Source organism: Macaca nemestrina, chromosome 4, assembly GCF_043159975.1.
Source record: "Macaca nemestrina isolate mMacNem1 chromosome 4, mMacNem.hap1, whole genome shotgun sequence".
Taxonomy (NCBI): Eukaryota; Metazoa; Chordata; class Mammalia; order Primates; family Cercopithecidae; genus Macaca; species Macaca nemestrina.
This window is the reverse complement of record NC_092128.1, coordinates 129,241,458-129,255,025: the sequence shown is the minus strand read 5'-3', so window position 1 is coordinate 129,255,025 and position 13,568 is coordinate 129,241,458. Positions and strand designations below refer to the sequence as shown.

The following is a 13,568-nucleotide window of genomic DNA, read 5'->3' as shown; positions in this document are numbered from 1 at the left end:
GGTTTACGCCATTCTCCTGCCTCAGCCTCCCGAGTAGCTGGGACTACAGGTGCCCGCCATGTCGCCTGGCTAGTTTTTTGTATTTTTTTTTAGTAGAGACGGGGTTTCAACGTGTTAGCCAGGATGGTCTCGATCTCCTGACCTCGTGATCCGCCCATCTCGGCCTCCCAAAGTGCTGGCATTACAGGCTTGAGCCACCGTGCCTGGCCAGACTAGGCATATTTTTATATGGTCACATACTTAATGTGTTGTACAGTAACTGCCTGCCTGCATGCAGATGGTTCCTCACTAACTATGGTTCCACTTAACAATTTTTCAAATTTTTCATAGTGTGCAAGCAATATGCATTGAATAGAAACAATACAACCATTCTGTGTTTTACTTTCAGTATAGTATTCAATAAATTACTTGAGATATTCAAAATATTATTACAAAATAGGCTTTATGTTAGATGATTTTGCCCAACTGTAGGCTAAGCTATAATGTTTAGTAGGCAGGGTGTACCGAACATATCTTCAACTTACGATGGGTAAGCTGAGGAGCATCTCTATTTGTTTCTCCCATCTTCTCACTGAAATACCCTTTACAGTGAGGGCCTTATCTCATTCATCTGTATCCTCAGCACCTAGCATGGTACCTAACACTTAAGAAGGTGCTCAAATATTTGTTGACAAAAAAAGTAAGCTGCTGTGATTTTCCTCATGTCCTTTAGTAATTCTAAATGAGAACCAAAGTCCTCAAATCTAGAATATACTATGGACTAAAATTTAATGTTCACAAGAATAAATGAAGATACTAGAAATGTTTTGCAAAGGACTACCATTCCAAAGTGGTATTCCTTAACTTTTATAAAAACATGAGAAAAATGAAATAAAGGTCTCATTCTGTTATTGATTTTATTGGCTAATAATGATAATTGAATTGACTGACATTTTAAAACGAAGAAAGAGAACCATGTATGTTAACATTGGAGGGATTAGAGCCCTAAGACTAAAAAGGTAGTCCAGTCCTTTTTACTAACAAAGATTACTATATATACTTCACTATGGTGGTAAGGCTGACAGGCAGAAAGACAGCGACAGTGAGGGGGAGAAAGCAAACATGGAGAATTAAGTTAGTTGCCTCCTATTCTAATTCTCCTTATCTGAAATCCCTTGCAATTTGACACTGGCATTCAGAGCACAATGAAAAAGTGTGTGTGGACGGAATAACACTGTTTATATTATCTGTAAACTGTGTTCTTGCCTCACTAGTGTTAACTAAAAGAATCTATCCATTTCTATTTATTTATTTTTTTGACAGGGTCTTGCTCTGTCACCCAGGCTGGAGCGTAGTGGTTTAGTCATAGCTCACCATAGCCTCCAATTCTTCCACTTTGACTCCTGAATAGCTAGGACTAGAGGAGTGCACCCCTGTGCCCAACTAATTTTTTTTTTTTTTTGAGTTTCACTCTTATTGCCCAGTCTAGTAGAGTGGTGCAATCTTGGCTCACTGCAACCTCCACCTCCTGAGTTCAAGCGATTCCCCTGCCTCAGCCTCCCAAGCAGCTGGGCTTACAGGCATCCACTACCACACCTGGCTAATTTTTGTATTTTTAGTAGAGACGAGGTTTCAGCATGTTGGCCAGGCTGGTCTTGAACTCCTGACCTCAGGTGATCCACCTGCCTCAGCCTCCCAAAGTGCTAGGATTACAGGCGTGAGCCACTGCACCCAGCCCCAACTAATTTTTTTATTTTTTGTAGAGACAGGATCTCACTATGTTGCCTAGTCTGTGGCCTCAAGCAATCCTCCTGCCTTGATCCCCAAAGTGCTGGGATTACAGGAGTAAGCTGCTGCATCTGGCCTGAACCTATCCATCTTTGAAAAAAAATTTAAGTTTTGCTTCTTTTCATTAAACATTATATAAAACACAAAATATAAATGCCATGAAATATTCAATCTCAGATTTCTAAATTGTTAAGATTTTTCAATTTATACTCATAACAAATTTAAATTGTCACTGCTTTATGAAGCTATTATGTCAGATACAAGCCTGCTTATTAATCCAGAGACAAAAAAGCAGAGTTCAGTTAACCTAAAATTTTAAAAAATCTTAAAGGCATTTGTATTAAAATCCAAATAACAAGATTTTATATTTAAACGCAAAACAATACTTGCTGAATATTTATTATAATATCCCAACTTTTAAAGAGAAAGATATTTAAAAATAAACATGACAAGGAAATTAGAGAAGTCAACTTCTTAAATATAACCAAAGGGTCAAAAAAATATTTAAGTCAGTTTAAAAATTAAACTTTAGGAAAAAAGGTAAACCTTGTAGACATCTCATTAAATTTCAGAAGCCTACAAAACGTCAGCAACAGAAAATATTTAGTTCACATGTATATTGCATTCTGATTGAATTCTTTTCCTCTGTCCATTTAGATTTATATTGGCTGGTCTTTTCATCAACAAATTTAGTTTTTAAATCTTGTTTTTAAGCAACAGAAAATCCTTTATCATTTCTAGAAGATAAACCCACAGTAGAGAGAAAAGACTATTTAACCTCAAAGTCTACAGCATAATAAACAACTGCAGGGAAAAATGACAATTTTTTTTTATGTATGTATGTATTTCTAAGGGAAAAAATCCTTCTGTATAAAACTCACTGGATGACACCAATTTTTCTAAAAGTGGGAATCAATACTAGAAGGATAAAACACCATTTTAAAATTCATGTTCCAAGTCAGTTTTTTACTTTAATAACAGTTACAAAATAGTGAACAACGCATATGAAGTGATAATAGCTGAAATCATAAATTAGCCATGCATGCAGTTCATACTTGATAGAAGGAGGTAGGAGGCACTGAAAGTACACTGTTGGCCCAATTTCTAATTACTCTAAAAACAAAGCCCTCTAAAAAGGGAACCTAGGGACTGCCCAGACAAGATGGAAAGGCTCTGATTCATTTATTAGACTGCATGGAATTTCAGTCTGTAGTGAGCAGGGTATCTAGAACTCCATACATAAAATTCTGTGTCTTTTTTTTTTTTTTTTTTGAGATGGAGTTTCACTCTTGTTGCCCAGGCTGGAGTGCAATGGTGTGATTTCGGCTCACTGCAACCTCTGCCTCCCGGGTTCAAGGGATTGTCCTGAGTCAGTCTCCCTAGTAGCTGGGATTATAGGCATGCACCACCACGGCCAGCTAATTTTGTATTTTTAGTAGACATGGGGTCACTCCATGTTGGTCTGGCTGGTCTTGAACTCTCCACCTCAGGTGATCCGTCCACCTCAGTCTCTCAAAGTGCTGGGATTACAGGCGTGAGCCACCGCGCCAGGCCTCATGTTGTTTCACTTAATCCACAATATCGTGTACCAATGGGCAAAACTTTACTCCATTTCTAAAAATAGTTAAACTGAGAAATTATTCAAAGGTACATTTTTATATATAAGATATAGCAATTTTAAACATCTTACCCCTTGTGACAAGAAATGGCACAGAGCCATTACATGTCATTTGAATATAAAAATTTTTTTCTTTTGAAAAAGCTCTCATTTCCCATGCAATTTTAAGAAATAAAATTTTACCCAAGGGGATGGGAGGAATGTGATTTCATGAGAATTACTAAACTTGGAGAGAGTCCAGAAGATCTAAAAAAATAAAATCGGTTATAAGCTGACAAATTTTACTGACTTAACTGCAGGTTAAGATTTCACTCAGCTGGCTTTCAGGAAAAGGCCCTGACAAGTTAAACAAGAATGATTTAAAAATATAAATTCAAGAAGCTACACAAATACTCATAAAAGGTTATACAGTGTGTTGTATTTTTGAGATTACTTTTTCTGAGCCTTTTAAGTCAAAGAGTCAGTTTACTGATTTAAATAGGTAAACTGAGAACACTGTAAAATGATAGACTGGATTAAGAAAATGTGGTACATATACACCATGAAATACTACGCAGCCATAAAAAAGGATGAGCTCATGTCCTTTGTAGGGAAATGGATAAAGCTGGAAACCATCATTCTGAGCAAACTATCGCAAGGACAGAAAACCAGACACTGCATGTTCTCACTCATAGGTGGGAACTGAACAATGAGAACACTTGGACACAGGGCGGGGAACATCACACATCGGGGTCTGTTGTGGGGTGGGGGGATAGGGGAGGGATAGCATTAGGAGAAATACCTAATGTAAATGACCAGTTAATGGGTGCAGCAAACAAACATGGCACATGTATACATATGTAATAAACTGCACATTGTGAACATGTACCCTAGAACTTAAAGTATAATAATAATAATAACTGAAATTACCTCAACAAAAGTAGTTACAAACATGTACTACCCAATCCTGCCTGAAGGTGGGAGTCTTCAGTTATGTAATGGCCTAGGGCACGTGAAAAAAAAGAGTATTAGACTTAAAAGAAGAAACATTTTACCCCACTCCAATCTGACAGTGCAAAAATATAAGTATATAATTAAAGCTCCCTTCTCCATCTACAGTGATAATGGGCACTGACCCATCTATTTAAAAAAAAAAGAGAGAGTGAGAAGCCAAAAACAGAAGAGAAAGGTATACCTGAAGGAATTGGTTTACTCTACTGTAATGTGTTAGAGAACTTAATGCTATTTATTTAGCCTGATGCTACTACAGTTCTTTTGGTGGAGAGATGGTGGAGTTACAATCATCAGGTAGCTGAATTGTATATGCTGAGTTACTTACCCAAAGGAAAATATTGAGGAAGAATAATTGGAAAAATCTGCAGTTGTCAATGACACATATATATACTCAAAATGAAAGGGGAAGTACAAAGAACAAAAAAATAGGAGTACAGGCTAACTATAACAAACAGAACAATCAGATCAGATTAATGTCTAGATACTCACATCTTATGTTCTAACAAACAAAAGGTTAGTACTAACAATATGATACCTAAATGACATGTCTATGACAGCTATGATGAAACAGAAGTCAAACAGATTTCTTGTAGAAAGAAACGGCACAAGAAAACATTGGCACGCAAGTGCTTTTCATAACCATCTCTTATGAGACTTATAATAAATAGCATCTTTGGATTTATTTTGAATATATCTAACTGGTATGGCTGCTTCTCTTTATTTGGTAGTTCAATTAGTAGCTTCTCTTTATTTGGTAGTTCAATTAGTAGCAGAGTGGTCAACATGAAGGCTAAATTTGCCACACTGAGACCTCAAACCATGGTGGCAGCACTGTTTACTTCCATGAAGCAGGGAAAATCCTTATGAATGAAGAACTAAGGAGTAAAATCACTGTTAGCTTACACAGGACTTAAAAAGGCTTTTCAACTAAGACATGTCTACATGAAATTTGGTACTTAATAATGGGTATAGTTATATGTACTTCACAAATTTAAAGATTACTAAAATATGCACATAAAAGTAACAGTAAGCAACAACAACAAAAAAGGAACCAGAAGTATCAGGGTACTGCCTCATGTCCTGAAGGAGCAATGAAGTATGAACAACACTGCACCCTGTTATCAGGCATCTGACCTCTGTTCACTAGCGATCCCGCATTTAGGTAGTCCTCAAATTTACTATCAATGTAATCAATAACAGGCTGCCAGCTACAGAATGCAAATAAACAAAACAATTAAGTTGCAATTCTACACATGAATTAACTGATGACTGTTAAAGAATAATAATCAATATTTTCAAATACACAAAATGAATTTACCAGTGGAAGATATGTCAAGTTATTCTATATAAAGATTCAAAAATATAAATTATGTTGAATAAACCTTTATTCTTTATTTCAAAACTTTCCAAATGAAAGAAAATATTTATTGTCAAAACAGCTAAATTATTAGCATATTATTTACACTAATAAGTGTATTAATAATGCACTTCATAATATGAAAACAATTATATTCAGTTTTAAATTTCAAATGAGAGATCACTTTAAATGATATAAAAACTTCATGATGAACTTAGGAGTTTTAAGAGTTGACAGAAAAATACCTCAAAAACAATGTGAATTCAAACAAAAACAAAAGTATTATTTATAAAATACTAAGATAATTACTTCAGACTAAAATTTCGTAGATGCTTTCTTCACTTAGGACTTATGGAAAAACTGAAGGTCTAAATATCAGGTTTAAATGAGGATTGAGATAGAATTTATACAAATGGATAAAATTAAAGCAAACAGTTTTAAATTTCTTACTATAATGAGAATTCTATCTAGCTACGTTATTTTAGAATATGTCTGAAAAACAATTTTATGATAGGTATTATCTCCATTTTACAGCAAAGTAACTGGGTTCAAAGAAGTTAAACTTCTTTTTTTTTTTTTTTTTTTTTTGAGACGGAGTCTCACGCTGTTGCCCAGGCTGGAGTGCAGTGGCGCGATCTCGGCTCACTCCAAGCTCCGCCTCCCGGGTTCCCGCCATTCTCCTGCCTCAGCCTCCTGAGTAGCTGGGACTACAGGCGCCCGCCACCGCGCCCGGCTAATTTTTTTTTTGTATTTTTAGTAGAGACGGGGTTTCACTGTGGTCTCGATCTCCTGACCTTGTGATCCGCCCGCCTCGGCCTCCCAAAGTGCTGGGATTACAGGCTTGAGCCACCGCGCCCGGCCCTCAAAGAAGTTAAACTTCTTTGTTTAACTTCGAACTTGAAGTTAAACTTCGTCAAATAAGTGGCAAAATTGGTATACAAACCCAAGTCATGTTACTTTTAAGTCTGGTGACCTTTGCCAAGATGAGAAGTTTTAAAATGTTAAGAAGAGAAAGTTTAACCACCCCAGTACCTCAAATGTACTGGAAAGTTGTGAGGACAAACCCTTCTTACCAATTACTATTATCCACTGCATCTCCAAATCCAGGGGTGTCAACTATTGTGAGCAGCAATTGAACACCACCTTCTTTGATTAAAACTTTGGATTGTTCCACCTGTAAGAGTAATTGGTACAGATGTCAATATCATATATTACACTAGTGATTTCCTACCAGGGGTGATGGTAGGGACATTCAAGTTTATCAAAACCAACTGGGAAACTGTTAGCAAATTAAATCTACCTACTCCCACATTTTCTTTAGAATCAATGATTGTGGGCATTGGGAATCCAGATTATTTGAAAGAAAAGTGTATATACAAATAGTTTGCCAATCTCTTGGCAAATTGATCACAGGGTTTATGACTCATACTTGGTATAAAGAAAGACAGAGGAACTGATAAAATACTGATCACCACTAAAGACATGTAATACTTATATAATTTAATGTGCATCTAATAATACAAATAAGCAGTTTGAGTGATTCAGTAATTCACAGAGGTCAAATGTAATTAATCAGACAAGAACATTTAATCTACTGTTTATAGTAAATGTCTTCCTGGACTATTCTCTATCAAGTTTGGCCCAAACCACTCACTCAAATGAACTTACTATCATTCCTAAATCTTTCTCAGCATGGATGTAATTACCCTTACATTTATGTTATGGCTAGAATCCAGTCCTCTTCTCAAATGTGATACTCCACATTCTGGACAATGTAATCAGCAAAAGTCCAGAGAGTTAAAAAAAAAAAAAAGTGTATTCTGATACACTTTTCAAATGTGATACTCCACATTCTGGACAATGTAATCAGCAAAAGTCCAGAGAGTTAAAAAAAAAAAAAAAGTGTATTCTGGTAGGGTGAGATCTTACTGACTGATTATTGGACTTAAGTGGTAACAACAGTTCCTAGAACAATTTAAGATATTCTGTAACCTCAAGCTCTGTATCAGAAGACGTATTATCATTCATCCTGGGCATATGCTGCTGTTAAATGCAAAGTATCAGTTTTCAGGAGCCCAAGATAAAGGAAACACCGATTCAAATAAAAAGGGAATAATTCCCCCAGAAGATAGGCTTTCTCCTGATACACATTTATATCAAGTCCTTATTAAGGCTAGAGGCTCCAAGTATGCTGATAAGCTAATTTACAAGACAAAAAGTTTGGGACACTTTTAGAGACAGCCTATTTCATTTTGGCATGTTTTATAGATCTACCTGATGCATGATGTTTTACAGATGCTACCTGATAACATGCAGAGACTAAGATTGCTGAGCAAGAAAAGTCTGTAGCCACACTACCCAATAACACTTTCTGAGATGATGGAATTGTTGTGTATCCACACTGTCCAATATGGTAGCCACTTGCCCATGTGGCTACTTACTCCTTGAAATCTGACTAGTGCAAATAAGGAACTGATATTTAATTTTATTTAATTTGAATTAACTTAAATAGCCACATGTGGCTAGTGACCACTGAACACACAGCAGAGGTCTATAGCAATCAAGAGCTTTCTGTTAAAAGAATTTTATTATCAAGAATAAAACTTATTAAAACTGAAATAAATTGCCTGAGATGTGGACATGCATGACTTATCTTTTAGAGAAATGAGATGCCAAAGTCTTATCTTTTAGATTAATATTCTTCGAACTGCTTTGATCCTGATACAAACTATCAGTGAAAATTTTGCAGATCCAAAAGATATTTACCCACCAATTATATAATATTGGCAATCTGAATATTAAGTATTAATATGTATTATCATTTATCTGTAGATTAAAAGTAAACGTCAATAAATAAGAGTTGTAATATTTTCTGATCATCCTCAGTATCAGTGATGGATGTACATCATTTAGGAGATCACATAACTCAGATAACATGTCTATTATCAGGTTACCCTAATAACATGAGGAAGGCAAAATAACTCAGAGATAACTCAGAGAAAACAATCAGATTCATCAGTGTGAAATCATGAGAACTAAAGGAAAATTTTTTTTTTTTTTTTTTTAGTCTCACTCTGTTGCCAGGCTGGAGAGCATGGTAGATCATAGCTTACTGCAGCCTCAAACTCCTGGGTTCAAGCAATCTTTCCATTTCAGCCTCCCAAAGTGCGGGGCCAAAAAAACATTTTTAATGATATCATCTCATCTGGTTTAGGAAGTTTACATTTTCTTTATCTGGTCATCTTCTAGTCAAAGGACAACCCAGTCAAATCTAACATCTGAATATCCTGAATTCACCTCCATCTCCTTTATAAAGACAGATCATTTATTCATGGTAACTGTGGCTGAAGCAGAAATATCCAAAGTAATTATACCACTCCTTTACCTAGTTACTTTTTTAAATAACATAGTACTATATACTAGAAAGTAATACAACAATATAGTTAATCTACACGAATCATCTCCCAATTTTACTTCAAACTATTTCTGGTTCCTTTATTACCAAATGAAGCTCATTCTACCTTCAGTAACATGCTGTATACCAACTACACATTTTAACCTAACAGCTTAAATTTTAAGATATTTCCTTGTTTAAAAAAAAAAAATCAGTTCAACAACTTAATTACTTATTGACTTGCTAAGACAAATGAAGATTTGTATTTTACACACTTTAAGGAATGTTTATAAAGCTTCTTTTCTTCTCTGGCCTAAGAAATTCTGTGTATCCATACATGGTCAAATACAAAGAAGTCAGCGACACATGGAAGAGATCCAGAAAACATAACTGTAAACTAGCGCCATTCACAGGCTCCAACTGTATCCTATCATTGGCTTTTACAAGTATCCTCATGGGATCCATGGAAAACAAATTAGTTCAAGTCCAAGAATTTCAAACTTTTCTTAACAAATCTATTCCAAATGGCCACTTTCCCATGCATTTTCCGTAAGCAGGTCATATCAACACATTTTATGGCATCACTCAGGGTTCTCTAAGATTAGTTTCATAATTTAATACCAAAAGAATGAATCAAGAACATTTTCAACTGTTTTTCCCTGAAAAATAAATAAAACTAAAGCTATCGTCTATGTATCATCTAGGTATAATTAATCTACTGAGACTTCTTTTGGCATCTGAGATTCCAGAAATCCAAGGTACTCATTTTCTAATACTGAGTGTATACAGCATACAAGAGTATTAGTATACTGAGTTTTCAGTTTTACAGTCTGAGGAAAAAAAGTCAAACAGTGTTGATTATACAGCTTCATATACACTAAACTTTTCTAACTTAATGTTTACATGCCATTTATTGAGGTAAATAAAAAAGTTATTTAATTAAGAACATAACATTTTGAAGAGAGGGTTAACATTTTCTGTCAAGAGCTTGCCTCTACCTACACTTACCCAAGAGGTAGCATTACAGCCGACACTCTGAAGAGACTGGAATGGCCTGAGATACTCCACTTAGCTCAAACACAAAAACTATCTATTTCCCTTATTTATTGGCTCAAAAGACAAATATCATCTTAAATGTTTTGTCGTGTTCCACAAAAAAATGAAAGAGGAAGTGACCAATAGCAGAACAGTTATGCCTAAAGAATACTTCCTTCTCATCAAGACCCAGAACTACGTTACTGAGAAGAAAGTGATCCCAAAACTCTTAAATTGGCCTTCTATTCTGAACATCTCCACCCCTCATATCCCTGTCTCCTTACACTTAACCTCAAATTCCTTGCCCCTCTCATTTTCCATTAGCAACCTCCTTCCCAAAACCTTTATAACTTTCCCTTTTCAACTTAAATCCCATTCTGGATTAACCCATCTTTCTATTCCTATACCATAAAATTCATGACCTTCAACCTCAACAAGAATTTCTCTAATATTCCTCTTATGTGCTCCCTAGTCTCATGCCTCTCCCATTTCCCAGTAGGCTCTTCCCAAGCCTGTGCCTGTCACAATGCTCAGTAAAGTACCTCACATCACCACTTAAAAATGAGACCATTCCCAGTCTGTCTGAATCAGCACTGTACCTTCCATAGTACAGTGTGTGTGAAATATATCTTTTTCCTAAAGCTAATTTCTCAATCTATTCTAGGGAACTGATTAATTTCCATTTTAGATTCATCTTGACAACCATTTGCACTATTTCCCCTCTATCTTCAATCTCTCATTTCTTAGAGAATGACTCGCCATAGGATATAACCATTCTCAGATCTCTTTTCAAAATCATCAAACCACTCTCTGAGTCCTTTATACTCACTCCAAGGTATTCCTTCTCATCCCTTCCTTAATAGACATCACCCACCTTCACTGACTCACTTACCACTCACTTCTCAACCCACTGCCATCTTGCTACCACTTCATTAAAATTTACCTTGCCAAGGTCACCTCTACAGCACCTTACAAAAGCATCTTTTTCACTAAATCATAACTGTTTGTCCATATTTTTCTCACAATTGTGGGATCTTTGAGAACTTTGTGTCTATCATCATTGTAGCCCCAAAACTTAGTATAAGACAAGCATTCAAATATGTTATGTGAATGGCTCAAAAACTATCAAAACTGAACCAATTGTCAACAGGAGAGTTTCCTGATTGGGCTCCGTGAACATTTTTCAAGGAATCTATCAAGTATATTATCCTAGAGATGTATGTACTGTTTTCACCTTTTCTCACTTTCAAAACTTTTGCACTCACTTCATCTATAATAGTGATTTATAAAACTTCAGGGACCAGCTGGGCGCAGTGACTCACGCCTGTAATCCCAACACTTTGGGAGGCCAAGGTGGAAGGATCAGTTGAGGTCGGGAGTTCGAGACCAGCCTGGTCAATGTGGTGAAACTCCATCTCTACCAAATATACAAAAATTAGCCAGGTGTGGTAGCACACACCTGTAATCCCAGCTACTCGGGAGGCTAAGGCAGGAGAATTGCTTGAATCCAGGAGGTAGAGGCTGCCGTGAGCTGAGATCACACCACTGCACTCCAGCCTCGGCGACAGAGCAAGATGGAGTCTCATCTTGGAAAGAAGAAGAAGAAGAAAAAAAAAAAACTTCACGGACCAAGAAAAAGTTTCAAAGGGGAACAGCATAAAGTTTCCAACTAAGAACTTTAAAAAATCTAACAGCATCATTGTACAAAAGAATTATCTTAATAGAATACATTAAGAGAAAATTTAAATGGACTTTAATGTCAGAAAAAAGGATAGTTTCTTCCCAAAAAAGGACAGATGACACCCTTTCACTGACATAAAGTATGATACAAAAATTTTCAAATGCACGCCAGGTGTGGTGGCTCACACTTGTAATCCCAGCACTTTGGAAGGCCGAGGTGGGTGGATCACTTGAGGTCAGGAGTTCGAGACTAGCCTGGCCAACATGGTGAAACCCCGTCCCTACTAAAAACACAAAAATTAGCCAGGTGTGGTGGTGCGTGCCTGTAATCCCAGGTACTCAGGAGACTGAAGCAGGAGAATCACTTGAACCTCGGAAGTGGAGGTTGTAGTGATCATGCCACTGCACTCCAGCCTGGACAAAAGAGCAGGACTCCATATCAAAAATAAATAAATATAAAATTTTCAATGCAACAAAATTATAAAATAAATAAAATAATTGTTAGCATGCATACAACATTGTAAGCAATATTTTTCCAAAAAATTTACCACTTAAATCACCACTTAAACATGAAGACTCAAACATGAAGTGGAGCTTAAATGTTCAATTTTTTATTTCACTTTATTTTAATCAATCTTTTGGGAAAAAAATATAAGTAAAAAATGGAAGTAACACGGTACCATTTCATTCCATTTGAAACATTCTGAAAGAACTAAGGCAAAACACTTCCCTCTCCTCCTTTCTCCCTGACAGACACAGGATAAAATCAGTTCGCAGCAGGCAAAGAACACTACAGAGCAGTGGTTCTCAAAATGTAGTACCCAGACTGGCAGTAATACATTCTGAGAACTAAACAGAAATACGAATTCTTTGGGCCCTGCCTCAAACCTACTATATAGCAAACCATGAAGAAAGGGACTCAGCAATCTGTGTTTTAACAAGACTTCCAGGTGACTGTGATACGTGCTGAAGTTTAAGAAGCACCGGTATAAAGAATTCCAGGACTGGTGTCAGCTCACATCTGGAAATGCACAGATATAACTCAGGGTCCTGAGGTCCAAGATAAGAGGTTAAGAATTAATCTTAATGAGCTTCTATCAATACTGAAAACTTCGCTTGAATCAGAACCACTATTTTACACACAGGAGACTAAAAATCAGCTCTCTGTTCAGTGTACATAGCTTCTCATTCCTTCCAAGACTGTAAATGTGAACGAGCATCTCCTTTAAGATTACAAGTCTCTTATAAATAGGTAATGCCCAGGGATGAGAATACGAGATTGTAGTCTTTATTAAAATCTTGCTCCTTATTCAGTTACATAACAGGAGAGGGTTTTATTCCCCATTTTTATAAACGTTTGTCTTTTGAAACTCAGGATTGTATGTTTGCCAGTCTGATATGTCTAGACCGAGATACAATACTGGTGACCACTCCCGTCTACTGTGAGAATTTATGAGCTTCTAAGGGCAGAACATCTGCTAGACTACTGGGCTTGGTAAGGAGCCAGCCAACTATTAAAAAGATTACATTCTCATTTTCTAACTATATTCAGGCTTCTTGAATGACTCTGACCCTGTCCGTAATATGGCATGTTCTTTCCTGAGCAACTAGGCAAAAGAGTTTAGATGGTCTTCAGCTAGTTTTCAGTATATAAAGGAATATACTTCCATGGTTCAGTCAGGAAAGAGGACTTCTACAGGATTCTAGTAAGGATCAATCTGGTT

The 13,568-nt window shown here is 36.3% G+C and overlaps 1 protein-coding gene across 2 annotated transcripts in view; it reads right to left on the bottom strand.

Annotated features, from left to right (window-relative positions):
* LOC139362893 (septin-7-like) overlaps positions 1-13,568 on the bottom strand; it is a 50,147-nt gene that overhangs the window by 30,729 nt on the left and 5,850 nt on the right. Inside the window, exons 3-5 of one of the 2 annotated variants that reach the window (XM_071095246.1) lie at positions 6,809-6,909; positions 4,295-4,367; positions 445-3,381 (exon numbers count right to left, since the gene is read on the bottom strand). In XM_071095246.1, coding sequence (XP_070951347.1) covers positions 4,352-4,367; positions 6,809-6,909 — 117 coding nt within the window. In that variant the 3' untranslated portion in view covers positions 445-3,381; positions 4,295-4,351. Of the gene's footprint in view, positions 1-444; positions 3,382-4,294; positions 4,368-6,808; positions 6,910-13,568 lie in introns of those variants that run through there. The other variant, XR_011622461.1, reaches the window with a different exon arrangement.